Raw genomic sequence first — 22,291 nt, 5'->3', positions numbered from 1 at the left:
AAACAAATAGTGCTGTCTGTTCTTTCTCTTCCATTCTAAATATTCAATATTAAATACTATTTACTATATTTTTGTTCAATGTTGTTGTCCCTGTATGTGTTTAGGCCACCTAAGAACATTCAGCTTCTGCAAATTAAGTTTAATTAAAATGAAGCATGAAGTAAGAAGGCAAGGGGTGTTCAATGGATGTGACCCGGACCAGTACAGAATGAAACTGGGGCAGACTGTGTGGCTGTGTGAGTATGTCGTACATGAGCCATCAGGAACCATGCGTACGGTATATGCGAGTCAACAAGAACCATATGTGCCTCCTTCAAGACCGGCTGAAATTCTTCACCAAGGACACACCTGTTGCATTTGGCTCAGCGAAATGGACGTTCTCCAATCCATAAAAACGGCAGTTGAAAGGGAACTGAAGACATGATTATAAAGAGGAGAAAGCTCCTGATGCGCACTGAAAGAAACAGAGGACGGAGATTTCCTGGCTTTTTAAAGGCCGGTCACATTTTTCTCTGATCCCCGTCCTCGGAATTCCCACCAAAATTCCTGCCAGCATGGTGGCCCTGTGGCGTTCCCAGCCCCTGGGAAACGGACGCGGATAAATCATTAGCGCTGCCGGCTGCTGGTGCGCACGCATCCGGGACCGATAAAAGGAGAGTTGGTGGAGTACGCAGCAGGGACATGTCAGTCGGATTCGGGGGGATGTAGAAACAATTCTCTCAGTCTGTGGACCTCCATTAGACTAGCGTACGGCTGGGGACTCGAGCTTGCTGCTGTTTCCCATCAGCCCTGTGTGTGTCCAGATGACATCATCAAGCCATTTATGATGTCACAGTCTGCTGCCCTTTGACAGTCTCTCAATATACTTTTTTTAGAGAAAAAAAAACACTATCAGGGTCAATTGCAGTGTGTTTAGCTGGAGATTAAACCTCAAGTTTAACAACACACCCCCCTACCCACCCCTTCCCACACACAGACCACAGAACTGCATTAGAACTGGAGCAGTCTTCAAAATATATAAAATGGGGATAACCTTATCCAGTAGTAAATCTCCAGGTTTAGGGATTAAACTCCAGCTAGGCATACCCCAGCTGATCCATCATGTTTTAGCTTGTTTTTTGTTCCCCACATCTCACAACTCAATTAATTACAGATTTACAGTTTTGGCATTTGCCCAATCGCCCCCACCCCCATTACAGAAGGGAATCCATGAAATCATATTTGGCCCGTTTACAGCTGAACTTTTTGTGCACCTTTTACCCCGTCATAACCAGGTGCAGCCAGACCACCTCCAGACACCGTGTCATTATGTTATTAGACTGATAACGAAGATGTGACATAGTGAGGATGTTGCAAGAAATGACCTGCCCCAGACTTAATCTGCCCCAGAACTTAATCTGTCCCAGAACCGACTTAATAGTGGTCCCATTGAAAAGTCTCCAGAATCCTAGAGGGCTAGATCCAGAAAAAAATAAAATAAAAAAATAAATAAAAATATTGAGCACATTTCCTGCAGCTCATTGCGTGCGGCTGCAAGCTCGGTCTGCATCGCATTAATGACTGAAGAAAACCGAGCAACTGCAAAAACATCATCGTAAGATCAGCTTTCAGAACTTTTTTTTTTTCGAGTGAGGATCACATCAAGATCTTTTTTTTGCTGCATTAGTTCACATTTGAGCCTTTACCTCACTTCAGCTGTCTTGAGTATGAAATTTTTTTAACAAAAAATCTAGGTCTTACTTACTTTTACTTAAGTTATTTCATGAAAATAAATTCGAAGGCTGGTTTTGCTCACACATATTTTTTTTAACGTTGAGCAAGCACTGATTTGATAACATTAATTTTACACCTTTACCGCCTTTTTGCGAGACACTCATTTTCGTTTAGCACACAAACAGCAGAGCAGTGATACTGATGACTTAACAAGGGAAACAGGTGACTTAGTTGATGCGCCTGTCTTAACGACTACTTGTATTTTTATTTATTTTTATTTTTCCATAGATTGCGTTGTTGCCGTTCTCGTTGTTAGTGTTAATCATTTTAACCATCAGGGTCCAAGTTGAACTATGCGGTTGTTCCCTGTACTTGGACCGGTACTTCTCTCTAGGGGTTTCGTCATACTTGTTCCTGGTTATGGTTATACACTTTGTTGTACGTCGCTCTGGATAAGAGCGTCTGCCAAATGCCTGCAATGTAATGTAATGTAATGGAACTGAAAAAAATGAGATCAGTCGAATGACCAGTAAATGAACCCCTTCAAAATTTATTGAAGATGTCTATTTTCTAGTCAGTCATTGTTCATCTAATTTACCTCCATTTCTAATGAGTGATTTTTTTATTGATGTAACATTGTTATTAGAGTTCTCTCAATATCTGTCTCCATATAGTGGGATATCCTACTTAAATTGTAGCAGAAATACAACCAGGGCTGCCAGGTGAAAATCCCAAATTCCTGGGCAATAATATTTACCACCACCCCCCAACCCAAGGGCCCGGTACAAAATACCCAACTGACCCCCCCTTACAGTGACCGTGAATAAAATTACGGGTGGCGGGTTCAAAGTCATGTTTGCTGTTAAGCATTTTGAGCATATCTGTTATGGCAAAATGTCTGTCTGCCAAACCCAAGGTGGGATCCCCTTGTCTGGAATAGCCACTCTCTTTTGCATATCTAGCATGTCAGCGGTCTCTTCCTCTTCTATCTATTACAGCTGCCAGGGTCATTGACACGTTTGCACAATGCACGGCTTTAATATAGACTATAGCCGCAAATAGCCACATTAGCTGAACAAATCCAAGCTTGTCGCGAGTGGCAATTTGCAATCGTCAGGCAGACCCAGTACTGCACTGCAGTTGGGCGCTGAAATCTACGTAGATAACAAAATTGAACTGTTTATGGCCCAGCACGTGCACTGCATAGGCTATGAATCAGGGTGCAGGGTGTCAGTGTAGTACAATGGGTAAGGATCTGGTCTTTTAATCTAACGGCCACAGGTTTGATTCCCAGGTAGGGCACTGCTGTTGTACCCTTGAGCAAGGTACTTAGCCTGCATTGCTTCAATATACTGTATATCCAGCTGTATAAATGGATGATATGTAAATGCTACATAAAAGTTGTGTAAGTCGCTCTGGATAAGAGCATTAGCTAAATGTCTGTAATGTAATGCAATCATATGCTCATTTTTCTGCAGGTTTAATGGTGGCAGTGTGGTGTAATGGTTAGGGAACTTGGCCTAAATGTAGGTCACTGCTCTTGTACCCCTGAGCAAGGTACTTAAAATGCTCAAGCAAAATATCTAGGGGTATGAAAGGGTTTACTATGTCAAAAATGAGAAAGTTGTGCAAGTCGCTGTGGATAACAGTCTCTGCTAAAAGCCCATAATGTAATGTAATGGCCTCAAGAGCATTTAAATTTTTGTGGATTTCACCCCTGCCAACAAACAGTTTCTGTGATGAACGCAATCCCTTATATTCTTTACCTACTTTGGTTCTCCAGGTCCACCACTGCAGGTGAAACTTAGAAATTCAGTTGGCCTTCCTGGGAAAATAAAGGTAAGTTAAAATAAAGGTAACTTACAGTGATGGTGGTAGATCTCAGATGAGGCTTACAGTGATGGGGGAGAGGACACTCAGGTCTGTCTGGATGAACGGGTTAATGAGAAAAATGTCCACACATCCAGAATGAAACTGAATGAGCAATGGAGCAGTGCACGTCAATTCTTAATGAAAATTTTGTTGCGGAGGATGATTATCACACTGGATGCGCATGCCCTTGACAAGCTGGGCTGGAGTGATTTATAGCTTTTATGATATCACATGCCTGCTCATGTGTGGAGAGATAGTTTATATAGATCATTTAATGTGTGTGTAAATATATATATATATATAGTGCCCTCCAAAAGTATAGTAATAGTACAGCTTTTTACATAGTTTGTTTGAAATGTTAGTGTTATTTTTGCTATATACTTAAGCCATTTGGATTTGAGATCATGAAATGAATATGAGACCATAGTGCAGACAGTCAGCTTTATTTCATGGCATTCAGATGCATGTTTTTACTGTTTTACGGAAACAGCTGCTTGTTGTATGGAGTCCCCCCAATTTCACCTGTGCCAAAGTAGGTTATCAAAGAGGTGTTAACTGACAGATGTTAACTGTTGCTCAGGTGTTTCCTTTTTCATGGATTGTTCACATATATAAGAGCAGTGAGTGTCCAGTCTTGATTATAGCCTTTTGCTTTCATCTGTGGAGATTGTATTTGGTGTCAGACCTCATACACCATCATGAAGACCAGAGGACTAACCATGGCTGAAAAGCAACTAACTTGTGAGCTGAAGAATTAATGCAGAAGGATAGCACAGAAACTGGGTACATGAAGTACAGCAGTTTGGAAAGGCTCGAGAAAAAAATTAAGAAACCACTGGTGAACTCAGAAATAGAGACCATTACAGGTCGGCCAAGGAATACAACTGCAGTTGACAGACGAATCCTAAGAAAAGCCCTTCAACAACAGTCGGTGATATCACCAGCAGTCTCCAGAGGGCAGGGGTGAAAATATCACAGGCCACCACACACAGGCTTTGAGAACAGAATCATAGGCCACACTGTGAGATGCGATAAGCAGCAAGAATCTAAAGGCCAGATTAAAATTCACCAAAAAAAAAAAAATACGGAGATGAGCCAGAATAGTTCTGGAACACAGGTTTATGGACAGATGAGACCAAAATACACCTTTAATAAACCGGTTTATTTTGTGTCTTTTAAGTCACTATCTATCGCTGCATTGGGTAACACAATGGTGATTGAGCCTATTTTTATATTAATTTATACTATTATTATTATCATAATTCATGATTAAAAAACTTGGTGTCTGTGGCGACATTCCCGGTAAAAAATCACAAGCGGCGCACAGTTAGTGACGCATTTTTCATCACCCATCAGTGGTTGGTCCGCCAGAGAGGGTAGGCGGAACTAACGCAACAGGCTCGATCTTCAACTCACTTGTGTGTGAGCGGCGTACTGTTTTTTCCGGTGTCTGCATGCGTTACAATAACAGAGAAAGGGGTGGTTGGGGGAGTTATGGAACCCTAAAAAGTTTTTGTGTAACATGAGAGATCATATTATTTGTTGATGTAGATTTCATTACATTTAATGACAATATAACTTTACTAAATTACATAGCTATTTGCACAGCTAACGCTAGCTACCGGACCACGTCAAGAAAGACAACATTCGTTTAGACAACGTTGCGCACAGTATCCATCTCTCATATCAGGTAACGTTGCGTTAGCTAGCTAGCTAATGTAATTAACACAATCTAATGTCGGCTAACAATTAGAAAAAACGCTAGCTAATAACTACCGAACGGTACCGACCTCGCAAACCGTCTCTCAAATGCAATGCTACCTTGTTGCAACGTTGCAGTGTAGCTAACTTAAGGCCAGTTCAGATCAATGATTCGCAATGAGACTGGGTGCAACTTGCAAAATTCCAAGACGTCTGATTGTAAACGTTCTAAAACTGCACTTGGCGATTTGACAAGGATGGTCTTTTAAAACCTCAGGGCAGGCAACGGCTCTGCTACTAGCCAGTTCACACCGCTGCAATTTTCTCTGCAACATTCTAACACCGTTTCGCCTCATTGCGAATCATTGATCTGAACTTAACGTTACCGTTATTTACATTGCCATCGAGTTCATCAATATATTATAACGATCGGAATAAAGCTGGGGTGTGTGGAGCAGAGCCGGGTCTGATTTCTGAAGACGTCATGCATTACATTTTTACATTACATTCTTTTGGCAGACGCTTTTATCCAAAGCGACGTACAAGAAGTGCATTTTCATGATCGTAGACAACTGCTGAACACGGGTTCAGTAAGGTACAATTACTTATTTTGTACAGCTATTTCTAGCCGAGAACAATGAACACTATCCTGGTCTAACATCTGCAAAGCCAAACTAGGCAGAAGAATAAGCTACAGTATTAGGACAAATACAATTTACCAAGAAGTGCAGGAGTGCAGGAGAAAACTAAAAAACTAAATAAAAGAATACGGCAGTATGGATTAGCATTGTTATTATTTTATTATGCTTCCTCATATGTTCCTTCAACCTTTATGCCCTTTTTGATGAAATCTCCTTTGTTTTTGTTTTATTCTTCTTGTTCTGATTGCTAATTTAACACCCAGCTCAGCTTTATTCTCAAACAGTTTAGCTAGCAAAACCAGAAACACCAGAGGTAACATTTTGCAAGGCAGTTGTTTCAAAAATAACACACAACAATCATTCACGAGAAAGACTGCTTATTGTGCACGAGATACATAATTACACGAGCCACAGTGAATCCCGCAAATTCTTCTCTGCAGTGTAAAGATGTTCATACCGGGCAATAGGTGGATAAAGAACGTTTGCAGAAATTGATCATCACTAATTCTACCCCAGGTCTGCTACAGCATTTTAACCCGGCTCGGCAGTGTAAAGACATCTTGAGTTAGCCTAATATTAGACAACGAATGAGTATGTACATAACGTTACTTTTATAACAACCGTTTTTTATTCAGTAAATAGTAAGTGTTATAGTTGGCGTGCCAACTGACTGACGTCACACAGGCGACACTGGTTGGATCCGGTTGGATCTATGGGAAGTGAGGTCCAAAAACACACCTGCAATTACCGCTTCTCACCATTGGCACCGCCATAGAGAACAAAACTGAAATCTTCGAGATTGTCGCTTTAAGTTAATTGATTAACTTACTTTTGCTCAGCTAAAAAATGAGGGGACTCAACAGAGAAGCAACTGTTTCTGTAAAATGCTAAAACATAAGTATATGTAAATACCATGAATGAAAAATGATTGTCTATACTTCTGACTCATATTCATATTTTGCTCTCAAATCCAAATGCCTTAAGTATATAGAAAAATAATAGTTTCACTCTACCATTAGCATACTTTTGGAGGGTAAAACAATGATTATGAAGTAAAGACTCTCAACTTTAAGTTCAGGGTATACATCCATATTTGGAATATTAGAAATTACACCTTTTTTTATACATTCCCATTTTCAAGGGAACCAAAGTAATTGGACGATTGGCAGTTCACCTGTTTCTTAGCCAGCTGTGTGTCCTTGCTCCATCATTACTGCATATGTTTGTGCACAAGAAAGTGTGTGTGTGTGGACTTTCATGAATATGTTAAGCACTTTGAAATAATAATTGTTGAGATCACTCTATTAAAAGCAATGATATGGATTATATCATGATGATTCTTTGCATGGCCAGGAGGACTATACACCTATGTGTTTCTGCTTTAGTTAAGTCCAGTATGTGAACAAGCAAGCAACAGGCCTGTGTAGTTAAAGGAGTGTGCTGGCTGATCTTCCTAAATACATTATTTTAGAGTTTGTAAAGTAGTATTTTGTAAAATTTTGTATTTTTCATATGTTTTACCAAAGATAGTCAGCTGCTGAATCTCCCTTATCCTGCTTTGTGAAATGCTCGTCTGTTGCCCAGGAAAGATGTTTGGATTTGTTTATTATTTGTTTTTCATTGGCATAAAACTGGAAATCTATGCTATATGAGTTTCTTTCTCTGGGCCTATAAAACGGAACCTTTTTAATATCCTCTTGAATCTGAATTTGACCCACTATGTGACTATCAAGTAGCCCAAATGCAAGAGGCTATGTCTGTACTTGGCAGAAAAGAAGGATCACATCTATTGAAAACGTTTTCCTGTGTCATTTTCCATTCCTCACACGTGTCTTGTTTTTCCAAAACTAAAATAGATGCTTACAGTTGCCTCACCTAGTCAAGCTATGCGACTACAAGCTCTGCAGTCTCACTTCAGCAAGGAACTTTCCACCCAAGACAAGCTGTCCCACACCCCCCACGTCATTCATACATCATTTATAAATTATTTTCTGTGGTGCCTCCCCGCGTTCCAGTAAAAAGTACCCATATCCCTGCCTGTCTTTGAACGCACAGCGCAAACATATCTGACCGTGACCTGAAACGTCTCTGGGAAATGGCCACAAATTCAAAAATTATACCCAGGAACTATGCTTGGCAGCCTGACATGATGTATGCCTGTGCCAAGCAGAATGGCCTGCTTGGCATAGACATTTGTCAGGTTATATATCTCAAATCACGTTAAACCGAAGTTGTAAAAATTTTCTGTTGACTTCTCGTTCAGAAATAACTTGCCCCCATAAACTTCAGAGACACTTCAGAGACCTGGATTAAGTAAATATCCACAAAAAGTAACTCACCCCAAAAAAATGAAAATAAATAAACTCTTTCCAGAAAATCCAAGGACGTGTAAGGACAAATATTGACTGGATTCAGGCCTGAATGGGGCATCCGTCAGCAACAAGAGCATCAGTACATGATCATTTTTCAGCCGATAATTCTCAGAATTCTAAAATCGTTTCACCTATCTTCATGAAATTTTAGGAAGGGCAAAACCTTTTAGTAATATAAATGCAGAACTGCAAAAATAAAGAACAGATTACAAGACATGCATGATATACACGTTTTAATATTGAAATACAAATGCAGCGTCACATTTGCTTAATAAATACCACAGTGAAATGGATCTCAACACGTTTCTTTGAACGAAAGTAACAAACGGAAAGGATATTGTGCCAAAAAACAATCTTCACAATCACAGTAAACAAATGGTGCTTTTACATCACAAACTTCCCCCTTGTATTACAAAACAACTACAGAAAGGTTATTGCATGCAACGAGTAAACCAGGTAATCACATCGATATTTTGCAGTCAACCATTGTGGTCATAGGGCCACCGTTCATCTCTCTGTTAGCCTCTTGGTTCTAATTTCAGGTGACTTCCGAAGCGTTTGGTGACAATGGTGAGCAGCGAGTGGATTTATCTGTGGAGGATGAGTTAGCTGGCATGTCGTGGGTGCGTGGAGATCCAGCACCTGCACGGGCATCGCCCAGCAGGAAAGTGTGCGTCTAAAATGTTCATGTCTGAAAGGGAGGTGCCGACCTTAAGTCACCTGAACCGCCAATACATTCCACAGGCCTGGTGAGCCTCTGTCGTCATCACCGCGTGTTTTAAGACGAGCTGCGTTTAAAATGGCGGCTCCGCGCTTACAGTGTGGTCAGACTACGCCGCGCTGCTCCACGAGACAGAGGACTTCGGGGACGCCGCAATCCAAAGTCAACAAAAAGCCGCGTCCCATCTCCCACCCTCGCGGGTGTCAGAATGAAAAGTGGCGCATCTCACGGTCAGTGAAGATCACTCAGTGAGCCAGCAGTGGCTGTTTGTAGCGGTCAGTGCATTGTATCATGGAATGCAATGTCAGATCGGTTTGTTCTGCTTTAACAATAGTTTTATTACTCTGAATGCAACAGCACTGCTACCCTTAGGATAAATTAAGAAAGTACTGTGGAACAAACGTGCCTACATATGCAGATCTGTTTTTTCGGTGGTGAGGAAGGAAAAGTAAAAGCTACTCAAAACTGAGTTTACAACGGGCTGGGTCACTGGCATGCTGCAGATGTGGAGTCTACCAACAGGGGGCAGTATATATTTGTAATGCTTCACAGCTTTTCCCACTTAAGAGTTCATCGAAAGGCAGTTGTACAAAAAACATGCACATAACATTATTCACTGAACACACGACAAATACTACATGACAAAGAAATTTATATCCCACCAAATTTGACAGAAAATATTTGCCAGGGGGATTCAGCTTTTGTTCATTTGTAGACACCAATTTCATGAAACAAGACGTTCAGTTAGTAGACAGCATATTTTAAGATAATTTACATATTTTTTTCTTTTATGTAAAAAAAAAAAAAACTTCAACATCAGATGTCTGCATTAATAAAAACATTTCTCATAGAACCCTAACAAATGGAAAAAGTTTATGTAGACATTTCCAGTATACACTATAATCAGCTAGGATACTGATACAGTATGTTGATACTTGTTATGCTTTGTGATGAAGACACTGAGAACAAGCCACAGAAACACAGTTAGATTTAGCACGTTAAACAAACACTACAGTACCAGAGGATCTTCCAAAAGGACAAAGTTCACAGTTTCAACACTGATGCCTTCGCCGTACTTTGAAGGACGGCTGCTTACGCAAATTGGCAAGGTCACAAACACTGATGTTTAATGGCAGGCGGTAATGCACACAGTCTGGTGTACATTATGCAGACTGAAAATCACTAGGACTCCACGTAAGTGAATTCCCAACTGCTGCGAGTTCGACATTAAGAATGCTATCCTTACATATTTATTATCTTCAACATCTGCAGGGTCCTGCACAGACACCTCATGTCGGAAAGCCTGGCTCCTTTGAAGCAGCATATTTCTCAGCCGTGCGGCTCGATTTCAGAGATGTGCTCGAGCGAAGATTTATAATAACTGCCATTTCATGTCGCTGCTTAGAGGATGGCGGTTAAATAAAACATTTGTGTTGAATTTAAAAGACCGGAGTCAGTTGGTGACCAGTGGCTAAAAACAGTCAATGTTGTCGGCCGCAGACAACGGCAGATAAGCATTAGCTCACTTTGCCGCGTTTAAGCCAAACTCTGGAACTGTTCACTTGTGTTTCAAGATAAAATAGTTTTACGCAAATATCTTTCTTTGTCACGGGTACCTGAGAATATCATGTCGTCTTCTCTTTTTATGGTGCCGAAAGATTACAATCGTTTTTTGACTATTTTGACGCTGAAGTCAGAAATGGCCCTGCTTTGCAGGATTCTCACATCTCTCCAGATCTCAGTAAACACAGTGGGCGACATTTCACCCGCAAAGCAACGGTCAGAAACAACAACCGCTCTGGATTACCACTCAACTGAGGTTTTTTTTTTTCTTTTGAAAGTGCAAAGTGTTCTTATATATACAATATACTGTGTATATATATATATATATATATATACCCTCACACATACAGTAGAGAGAGAAACAGAGTGAGAGAATGAAAGAAGACAGAGTGAGAGAGAGAAAAAAGAAAGAAGTGAAAGAGAAAGAAAGACAGAGAAAGTGAGAGAATGAAAGAAGACAGAGAGTGAGAGACAGAGAAAAAAGAAAGAGACAGAGAAAAAAGAAGAGAGATTATCAAAATGTTCCAGTTCTGGCTGTCCTACTAGGATTAGTATACCACTCATTCAATTCCAACCTCCCCCCGCAACAAAATAATGCAAAAAAACCCCCAAAAAACTGTCACATATGTTAAGTATTATTTGCATATACCATGCACTGATGTGGATCTTGGAGCAAAAAACACAAATGACTTTATTCACTGCTATAAGTTCATAAGAAACACGGAGAGCAAGACAGGGCTTACTGAATATTGCTCAACTTCTCTCCAATCCACCCCCCTCGCCCCCCCCCCCCCCCCCCCCCGTCTGTACGGTAATAGCCCCAGTGGCGGGCTGCACCTGCTACCCCTCATCACAGTGTTGGGTTACGATGTTCGCGGTGCAGCGACTGGAATCACTGCGTAATCCCCGGGTTTAGACTAATCCAAACGAGCGTGGAATGTGATCAGGCCCCGTATCGCACAGCTTCTCTAAGCAGGAGACACCATTTTTTTAATTTATTTTTTGTTGTTGTTGAGTTTTACAAGCTTTTTGTTATTTGTTGCTTATTTTATCTAGGGTGATTAAGATATTCAATTACATTGAACTGAATGATCATATATCATAAGTCAGATATAATTAGTAATTTATTTAAATGGCAAGCCTTACAGGCAAACTGGTGGCTTGATTAGTATACAAATGTACAGTTTCATGATAAGACAGTGAGGATAGCTCACAAAAAGTGATGAGGTAGATGCAAGAAAATTCCCTTTCCAATTTCAGTGAAAGTGGAAAAGATCCTTATGAAACTCAAGTACATAAATTTTCATATGCACACACACACACACACACACACACACACGGACACACACACAAACGCACACACACACACACACAGTGACCAAAATAAAGCTGATGTGTTTTCACAAGAAAACAAAAACGAAACAAACGCCGCTTCCAGCCCCCCTCCCCACCCTCTGCCCCGCTTTACTCCAATCCGCCATCTCCGCATCTGCTTACCAGACAAACTTCACCCGCTTAGCCATTTGTCTTTGTAAAAAAAGAACAAAAAAAAAAACAAAAAACTTAAAACAACCGCAAAAAGCCAAGAAAAGTTGTTTTTTGTTGTTGTTGCCGTGAGGACAGCGGCTTAAATGACCGTTGTGAGCGCCTCCTGGCACTTCCTGTAGGAGTCTCTCTCCGGGGCCCCCGAGGGGCCCTCGCCCAGCTCCGGGGGGCCCTTCCCAGCGTGCCCGCCCTCGGGACCGTACGTCCTCTTGGCCTGCAGCTCGCTGTGCCAGGCGTTCCTGCCGGACGTCAGGCCATTGGCGGGGCCTGGCTTGGCGAAGTGCACCCTCCGGAGGTGCAGGATCTCCTGGAAGGCGTAGCGGAACTCGGGGCTCCTGCAGTAGATGAGCGGGTTGAAGGCCGAGTTGGCGTAGCCAATCCAGTTCAGTATCTTGAAGGCCAGCTTGATGTTCTCCACCCTCCAGATGGCCAGCACCACGTTAAGCACGAAGAAGGGCAGCCAGCAGAGGGTGAAGATGCCCATGATGATGCCCAGGGTCTTCAGGGCCTTGTGCTCCTTCAGGCAGGACTTCATCCGCTTCCCGCCGTTCCGGCCGTCGCCGCCGCCGCCGCCCCCGCCGCCCCCGCCGCGGTTCTCCTGCGCCAGGTTGTTGTTCTGGGCGCGGAAGCGGCCCTCGCTGCGGCCGATCTTCTCCAGCTGCTTGCGCGCCTCCTGGAAGACGCGGCTGTAGACGAAGACCATGACCACCAGCGGGATGTAGAAGGAGACGATGGAGGACGTGATGGCGTAGGCCGTGTTGGTGTTGAAGTCGCAGCAGTAGGCGTCCCGCATGCAGCACAGGGACTCGGGGTCGTCTGAGATCCACCACTTCATGTGGATGGGCAGGAAGGAGATGAGCCCCGCCACCAGCCACACCACCAGCACCACCACGCAGGCCCGGCTCTTGGTCAGCAGCGACTGGTAGCGGAACGGCGATGTGATGGCCAGGTAGCGGTCCAGCGCGATCACGCACAGCGTCTCGATGCTGGCCGTCACGCACAGCACGTCCACCGACGTCCAGAACTCGCACCAGAAGCTGCCGAAGTGCCAGGCGTTGAGGATGTTGTAGCAGGCGCCGAAGGGCACCACCACCACGCCCATCACCAGGTCGGCGCACGCCAGCGAGGTGATGAAGTAGTTGGTGACCGTCTGCAGCCGCTGGAAGCGGGCGATGGCGCTGATCACCAGCACGTTGCCGAACACGATGCACAGCACCAGGAGCGACATCACCACGCCCAGCACCGCCATCTCCGCCTCGCTGTACTCGGGCCCGCCTCGGTCCGCGAGGCTGCCGTTCAGCTCCACGCACACGTTGAACGCCACGGGTGTGTCTGTGCTTCCCATTATCTGAGAGGGAACCCGAGCACACAAACAGAGAGCGAGAGAGAGAGAGAGAGAGAGAGAGAGAGAGGAAATGAGGGGCAAGACTTCAGAGGCATGAACATAAACCATACAAAAATATATCACACACACACACACACACACACAGGAACACACACAGGAATACACACTCATGAACACACACACACAGGAACACACACACACACACACACACACACACACACACAGAGGAATACACACTCATGAACACACACACACACACACGCACATGCATACACACACATACACAAACAAACACACACACACACATACACGAACATGCACGCACACATACACACACACAAACACACACATACACAAGCACACACTCACACACACACACACACACATATGAACGCACACATACATGCACATATATATAGAGGCTATATACATATATACATATAGGCTATATATATATTTGATCAGCCAGCACTATGTGTTGTTGGTGCAGTGGTGGAGGCAGGTTATATAATGTGTTCTATGCACTGTCCATTACTTCTTGGAAATATGCAAATAAAAATACAGTTTCAAGCATGTCCAAAAATGAAAGCATTTCTGAAAATATCGAAAAAAAACAAACAAAAAAAACCATAACTGTTTAGAAAGAGTTCACAAACCTCTGAGAGTAATCCTTTTTCTGACTTCCCATAAAAGTTATATTTGTTTATATTCCTCTGGAGAAGGGGAGAAATGGTTTGAAGTAGTTTCCATGAGTATCGAGCTTGTTCACCTCATACTGCTTGTCCGTTTCTCTCATTCCTACCCTCCTTCCCTCCCTCCCTCTCCCTCTCTCTTTCTCTCACTCACTCGCACCGTGTTTGAACACATGAAGCTCTCTGGCACTAGATGTGTCTAACAGGCTATTTGTCAGAGCCCTTATAGCATACAGTGCTGACATCATCCTCCTGTCCCAGCCAATCAGCAAACAGCTAGCAATGACCAGGGAACTGCAGTCAACTCTGCTTTCAAAAACAATGTGTTGATTTTATTTGTGCCTAGTTTTTTTCTCGTTATTAAACAAACAAAAAAAAAAGCAAAATAACACCAAATTGTCATGGGAGCATAACAATAATTAATATCTAATACTTAAATTCAGTCATACTGAACAAACCCAAGGGAACTTTTCAGTTGCATTTACTGTCCACACTGACTTGAAGTTAGGAACAACTGTTATGAGATGAAGTAACTGAACTTTAACGAGCCAATTAACTGTTTATTTCATTGACATTTCCAGAAACAGTTGGGACCAACACGTCTAACGAGTAAAGCGGTGTAATCTGGTGATGTAGCAAAAAGTTTTGCTTCCTTCATGTCCACATTTCAGATAGTACAGTCATGAAACTAATGAATGAAAAAGCTCTCATCTTTTGTTTAAAAGCAAAATTCTTAAGGATGATTTACAGCAGGCAAATGGTGACCTGTTTCGGCATATATAGATGATCCGCCGTAAAAGATAGCCGGCGAGTCCGGGAGATTCATTCAGAAATTGTTTTCTGCCGGAGCTTTAGTATGACAGATTGAGACTGTAAAGTCAGCAGCTGGTCCAGGTTTCAGCTGTTGTTTTACAGTGGAGTCTGCCGAAACTAAGCATGTGCTTGAAATTAAACTGTGAAAATGCCAAATTCCAAAAAAAAAAAAAAAAAAGAAGCAGACTGCTGATTCCGAGGTCATTCGCTATTTCCAGAGAAAAGAAAACTACACACACTGACTCCTTGACAACACAGCTATTAGGGGCTTAACCTGAATAGAGATGCATTTCCAAAGCATTCTATGTGTTAGGGAAGTAATGTTAATCACCAGTCACCAGCATCCTTTTAAAACATGTGGTAGTCTTCACCACGCATCGGTAAGCCAGCCTTGGTTGAAATGAGGGTGTGAAATTGTTCTTGCCCGAAAGAGGAAGTCGTTTGTCTGACTTGCATGTGCGTGTGGTTCAGCAGTTCCCTGTACAGACACAATGGGACCTGGCAGAGAAAATCCTGCATATGCACACACACGCACACGCACACGCACACACACGCAGACGCAGATGCACACACACATAGACACACACACACACACACAAATATACACCCATACACTCACATGCACACACACATGCCTACACGCACACACACGCAGACGCAGACGCACACACACATAGACACACACACACACACACACAAATATACACCCATACACTCACACACACACACACACGCCTACACGCACACATGCGCACACACACACACACACATGCACTCTCACACACACACACACACACACACACAAACATACACGCACACAAACGTGCGCACACACACACACGCATACACTCTCGCACTCACACAGACATACACGCACACACACACGCACACACACACACACACACACGCACATACACACAGTTTTCCGGGGACGTGTATTCTCCCTCAGATGCAACGCGTTACACCTTCAGGGTGTCTGTGGCCGGGGTTCGGTGCGAGCAAACGAAGCCCATTACAGAAGCGGGCAGATCCATAACCAGCAGGCGCACGTCAATGACCTCAGGGGCTTTCCGCTGGTGCATTTCAATAGGCTGCTTTAACCCAGTTAAAGGTTAAACAGGAGACTGTGGTCAGAAAAAAACAAAGTTATCATTGCCTGCCCCCTCTCTCTCCATTCGTGCCAAAAAAATAACCATGCTCTGGTGAAGGTTCTGTGCATAGTCCTTTTCTTTTTACTCAGGTTTTTATCCTACTTCTCATCAAGGCACTAACTCCCAAATTATTGTCATAACTGTATTCATCAACAATTCTTATGATAATATTGTGCTAGGTAGATTCATTAAAAGGCATCAGTGTTTTCTGTTGCATTACACATCAACATGTCACGTGAGAAATGAACTCCAATAGAATACTTTTAACTGTAATAGACTATGTGTGGACCATGTGTGGACCATCTTGGCCATATAATTTAATACAATTAAATGGCCAAATTAAATGCCCAAGACATGAGCTATAGCCTTGTAATGCTCATCTATTGCTAGTTTGGGGAAAACAATGTCTAAAAACATATCAAAAGAAAAACACAATTTTAAAAGGACGTCATTATTGTTTTAAGTGTGAAACCCCTCTTTTATGATTATTTCCTAATTGTAAAGAAAAAGGAGAAGTAATCCAAAAATGGCTTCACCATGCATAGTGCAGGTTGCTTGTGTCCTTTATTCGATTGTACTTGGCTTTTGCCATTTGTTGAGTAACCTACCGTATGTCTTAATGTTATTTAATGCACATTCCTAAGATATGGGCTGTGTATTAATTTAGAGTGACCTTTCCTCAGCACCAGTCCCTGCCGTGCCGTGCTGTGCTGCCAGCCTCTCCGCACAGAGCGGCACCCGGCTAATTACGGCGCGCCGGGCTTCGGCGATCCTCTCCGGCACTCGCCGCTGCCAGTTAAAACGGAGATGCAGGGAAAAGCCCTTCCCGTTGGTTAGCGATCTGTTACCTGGACGCGTTTGGAGGAGAGAGATCTGTTGACGGATTTACTCCTTTCCTTCCCCCCCCGCAATCACGTCCATTGTGCTGCTCCTGCGTCATCTCTCTTCCGCGGTATTTTCTGACCCACGGTCGTACGTGCCCATTTCCTCCCTAATCTCGCCGTTTTTTTATTTTTCATTTTGCTAGCAAATTGGCTTCGCTTTTTTTTTTTTGGACTGATTAACTGTATTTTCATAAGCCTTTCGAAACAGCTTGTTGCATGGCAACTAAAGGCAGTTCCGCACAAGGATCTAGGGCCACAAAGAAAACAATCCCTTCGTTTTTTTTTTTTTTTTTTTTTTGGGGCGGGTGGGGGGAGTTTTATGCAATGCAGTCCAATTTTCATTTGAAGTATTCTCTCTCGTATAGCTTGTGTAGCATTGTACAAAATGCGCTGTCGCACAGCTTATTGAACACAAAAGCTTCCTGTGGCTGTTCGCGCTCAATTCAAGGCACTCACGCTGGCAAACCAAGCTGCAAATGGCCCTGCTCCTGCCTGCCTGTCTTCTGACCATGATTGCACCGCACGCTCAAGCCAGAGCTCTCTGTTCAGCATCCTCTCTCTCCCGCCAGGCGTCCCGTCTTTTTAAGCACTGGACCGCAGGTCTTCTCAGCCCCCCATCCCCCCCTCGCCCCCGATGGTGGAGCAACTGTCCCCTGTCTGTCAGGAAGGTGGACCCACTGGCTGTTTTCTGCAGATGTCTAAAACACACATCTGGTTATATAAAAATAAAACTGTTATCTCACTCAAGTCTAGAGGCATACGTCTTAATAGTGCCACTTAGATGATTGTATCATTTGCCTATTACCTATCTAGCTTGTGTGGTGTTGGTTTACCATGTGAATAGTGTTGGGTAAAAATGCCTGCCTAGTAACTGAACTCTAAATTTAATAATGAAAAAAAACTCTTATGTTTTCCCAGCATGCACTGGACCAGAGATGGCAGTGCTGCCACAAAGTATCCCAGGCCTGCTAGAATCAATTAAGGAACATACCAGTAATTAGAGTGATCCAATTAGTGCCTTGTGCATACATTCGCTCCCTCTAGACTGGACTCTTTTCAGAGTCAGAATCGGCATCTATTGTATCGCCTGCATCTTGTTACAAATTTGGCAGCTGGTGCTTGAACAAAACCAATCAGGGACGCATACATTACCCCCCCAATCACTGCCTGCTCACACTAGCTACCATTAGCCGATTAGAATAGATTTCATGACTTTATTCATCCAGACTATTTATTGTGTTACCTCTATAATCGCAACTAAATCTATGATCATTAGTCTCCTCTGTGTTCCCTAAGCCTGTTTAGCCCATGATTGCTTCAGCTGTCTCTCTTTCCAAGCCCATAGATTTGTCTGACAGAGAAATAGGTGTTATCACAGTCAATAAAAAATGTGCCTACCCATTCAAAAAGTGGTCAACTTTAATTTGTAAATAAAGATTCTATAGCAAAACAAGCATGACCTGGGATTTCAAACACATGATCACATGTTGCCTACACATGCCAGTGTTTTTTTTTTTTTTCTTTCTTTCTTCATTCTCTTCTCTTCATTCTTCATACTGGAAAACACTTAAATTGTCAACAACAGAGAATGCTTTCAATCAACTAAGGGCTAATTACTGAGGTAGCAGCTGGTTTAATTAGAACTGCAAGAAAAGGGCAAAATTGCTTCAGGCCTCGTCAGTCCCTCTCTGCGTCTTCCTCACGTTGACAGATGAAGTCCTGCCCTGTCACATTTCCAGTGACCATTTTCACAGCCTAATTAAATAATTATTTGGCTTTCATCTATCAGACATGTTTAAAGTCAGGTGAGGCTATACTTGAATGGCCTGCGGATCGACTGTGTTTTAATCCCCCAGACGAACAGGAAGTCAGCGAGGGGAAGTGAACACCCACTGAGAGGATGGCTGCGGAGACACGCTGTACGCAGCGTTACGTAATCCAGGACAGCTGCAATGTGCCACCTCAGCTTAACCGCGGCGAATCACGCAATTGTTCTCTCACGGCTGCATAGCATGATGATTTTTTATGGGGTGGCCCATTCAGTATAATTGAAATCCGTCTGGGGAACTGGAAAGGAAAGAGGTGGTAGCTGATTGGTTGTCAGGGGGGAAGGGAGGTTAGTGGGTTAGTGGGAAGTGGCAACCCTCTGTTTGATTCATCCTGCACGGCGACCAAAACAAAACACAGGTGTGATAACAAAGAGGCGGGCAGCCTGAGCTTTAGCTGCCAGAGCAGAGGGGTGGATCTGTCCGCATGTATAAAAGGAGGCAGGGACGTTTCCTTTGTGTCACAATTCCCTCAGTGTGTGTCTGTGTATGTATGTGTATGTGTGTGTGAGTGTCTGTGTGTGTTTGTATGTGTGTGTGTGTGTGTGTGTGTGAGTGTGTGAGTGTCTGTGTGTGTTTGTATGTGTGTGTGTGTGTGTGTGAGTGTCTGTGTGTGTTTGTATGTGTGTGTGTGTGTGAGTGTCTGTGTGTGTATGTATGTGTGTGTGTGAGTGTCTGTGTGTGTTTGTATGTGTGTGTGTGTGTGTGTGTGAGTGTCTGTGTGTGTTTGTATGTGTGTGTGTGTGTGTGAGTGTCTGTGTGTGTTTGTATGTCTGTGTGTGTATGTGAATGTGTGTGTGGGGGCTGTGTGTGTGTGTGTGTGTGTGTGTGTGAGTGTCTGTGTGTGTTTGTGTGTGTGTATGTGTGTGTGTGTGTGCGTATGTGTGTGTGTGTATGTCTGTCTGTGTGTGTGTGGGTGAGTGTGTGTGTATGTCTGTGTGTATGTGAATGTGTGTGTGGGGGCTGTGTGTGTATGTGTGTGTGCGTGTCTGTGCTTGACAGCTGCAAAATAATGCAATGATTTTGCCTCAGTGACCTTCATGCAGTTTTTATCTCATCATTATATATGTTGCACAGCTACCTAAGTGTGGTGAGTGCCCTGCACAAATTACACAACAACAAGTTATATTTTATAGTATAGGACATTTTAAGATGCTCTGCTGAAAAACCTTTTGGACTAAAAATGTGCCTGAAGATTGGTACTGTTGCACAGAGCACTGCCTTTTTAAATTTAAATGGAGGACAAGTGCAGTAATGGTCTCAGCAAGTGACGCATATGTACATGCCAAAATGACCTGTAGTATGACCCGTAGCTCACAAACTGTGCTGTTAGCAGCATAAAGCGCATTATAGCCATAGGCAGGTCAGATCCTATATGGGCTTACTGTATCCTAAAGGCCGCAGAGTCGATTCCCCAGTAGGACACTGCCATTGTACCCTTGAGCAAGGTACTTAACCTGCATTGCTCCAGTATATATCCAGCTTTATAATTGGATACAATGTAAGTCGCTCTGGATAAGAGCGTCTGCTAAATTCCTGTAATGTAATAAACTGCTTGTGCTCGGCAAACAAATTAAAAGTGAGAACAGGGTAGTCATCACATGCCTCTATGTTTGTCTCTGTGCAATCGTGGGGAACCTGGATGAAGATATGACTAAGACTGAAGATGTGATCAAATCTGCCTGGCTAAGGTCTGTAGGTTATAATCGATGCTTAACGTGGTCAGGGGGCAATTCATGACAGGTCTCTTACTCAGAAGCCTTGTTCCAAAAAATAAAATATAAAAATAAAATAGCGTGCATTAAATAGAAAGAAACGAATCCTGGCTGGCTTTGTTCAAATATGGTTCCCTCAGCAAGACGAGAGGAAAAAGGGGAGTATGTATGAGAATCTATCAAAGCGCAGGAATACTCTAAACATCACCAGCGTAGCAAGCGGTCTTGAGTGGCCACGGTTTCTCCTGAGTTTCCCGCTGGGTTGTTTGCCTAACGAGGGGGTCTGTTGGGTAGTCTCTCGCTGTCTCCGCCGCTAACATTCGTTCGCGGGATTTATGCCAGACTCACGGCTGACCTCGGTGACGGCAGGGCGAATTCAAGAGTCCCGCTGCCAGGAGTCTCCACGTAAACTGAAGTGGTTCCCCATCAGCAGAGCGCACAATAGTGCACAATAGTGCACAATAGCCAGTGCTGTACACTGTAAGAGGACTGGCATAGGAGGAACTATTGAGCGAAGCAGCACATTATGAATGGATTTTGTAAGAACAAAGAAGGTGACTCAGTTTTTGTCCTCTGTCCTCTCCTGAATCGACAACTGCAAAAGGGATTCACAAATGTATTTGTCTGCTCTGGTGTACAAAAAATAAAAAATAAAAACTGGAATTCCCATGAACAGCATTAACCCTTTAAAGTTCAAGATCACAAATATGAGATTAGAATGTTGTCACTCCTGGTAACTGAAAGCAGTGGCGTTCTAGAAAACTGACTTAAAATAACCAAATAAAAAACATTCCAAAAAACCTACTGTTCAAAGGGCTAGTAATGCAAAAGTGCAATGGTACCGCCCTTCTCAATGACAGTCATTTGTTTTTTCTTCTTTTTGTTTTTATTATTATCTTGAAGGACCAAATAATCAGTGGCGGAACTATAGTTTTATACATGGGGTGGCCAGGGGGTGTCCAAGGCTACTTCAGCGGGTCCATAGACCATGACAGAAAATTAGTGTGTAACCCTAACCTGGCATCTAAGGAGCATGAATGAATCCTATCCGGTGGTGATGCAAGAGCGGGGGTCTGTTTGCACCTGATCTGCCTGTTTGTTCTTCTTTAAAAAGAATATCTATCTCTTTCTTTTCATGATTGTTTTAATTGACCCTATGCAAAATAAGTCTATGGTTACATCTAAGCATCCAATTACTTACATTTTAGTCCAATCTCAATCTTAATTACAAATCCCCATTATCATAACTGTACCTTAAAATCAACTACCAGCCTAAGTTACTAGTTAGATCATGGCTAGCCCTACTCAGCAGTAAGTAGCTATAATTTCTTACACCTTTACGATAGCAAACAGGCTATTTGCAAATTGTGGTAGTCTTTTGATTAACGTTAACAGATTGATAATAACAATTGTTCATTTTGAGTTCAAGTACGAAAATCTAACTGAGTTAATGGATTTCAAATTGCTAAATGTTAACTTACTGAACACTGACAGCTCTACTAGTTACCCCACATTAGCTAAACACTTGTATACTGTAACTTACGACACTGCACTGTATATGCGTGGTGTGTATTACTAGCACAGATGTAAACATAATGTTAGGCTAAATTGGGAACCGATCTCTCTTATCTGATTAACTGTCTGTTCTGTCAGGACCACTGTCATCAAAGTAATTCTTTACTGACAATAAAGGCAATACAGTTATTTTTGGCGGTATGGCTCTGTTCTGGAGCTCTC

At 42.9% G+C, this 22,291-nt stretch overlaps 1 protein-coding gene and 1 long non-coding RNA gene across 2 annotated transcripts in view; one reads left to right on the top strand and one right to left on the bottom strand.

The window, feature by feature from the left end:
• The window catches only part of LOC118236351, a 32,023-nt gene that overhangs the window by 1,011 nt on the left and 8,721 nt on the right, over positions 1-22,291 (top strand). Inside the window, exon 2 of the long non-coding RNA XR_004767017.1 lies at positions 3,497-3,552. This is a non-coding gene — a long non-coding RNA (uncharacterized LOC118236351). The remainder of the gene's footprint in view (positions 1-3,496; positions 3,553-22,291) is intronic.
• On the bottom strand, positions 11,683-14,343 carry LOC118236340 (beta-2 adrenergic receptor-like). The gene is made up of 2 exons (XM_035434624.1): positions 14,130-14,343; positions 11,683-13,476 (listed from the first exon to the last, which is right to left on the bottom strand). Exon 2 carries the CDS (start codon positions 13,471-13,473, stop codon positions 12,211-12,213), a length of 1,263 nt encoding a protein of 420 aa, XP_035290515.1. The 5' UTR covers positions 13,474-13,476; positions 14,130-14,343; the 3' UTR covers positions 11,683-12,210.

This window comes from Anguilla anguilla, chromosome 9 (assembly GCF_013347855.1).
Source record: "Anguilla anguilla isolate fAngAng1 chromosome 9, fAngAng1.pri, whole genome shotgun sequence".
In the NCBI taxonomy this organism is placed as follows: domain Eukaryota; kingdom Metazoa; phylum Chordata; class Actinopteri; order Anguilliformes; family Anguillidae; genus Anguilla; species Anguilla anguilla.
Note: the sequence above shows the minus strand (reverse complement) of the source record. Positions and strands in the feature narration are given on the sequence as shown.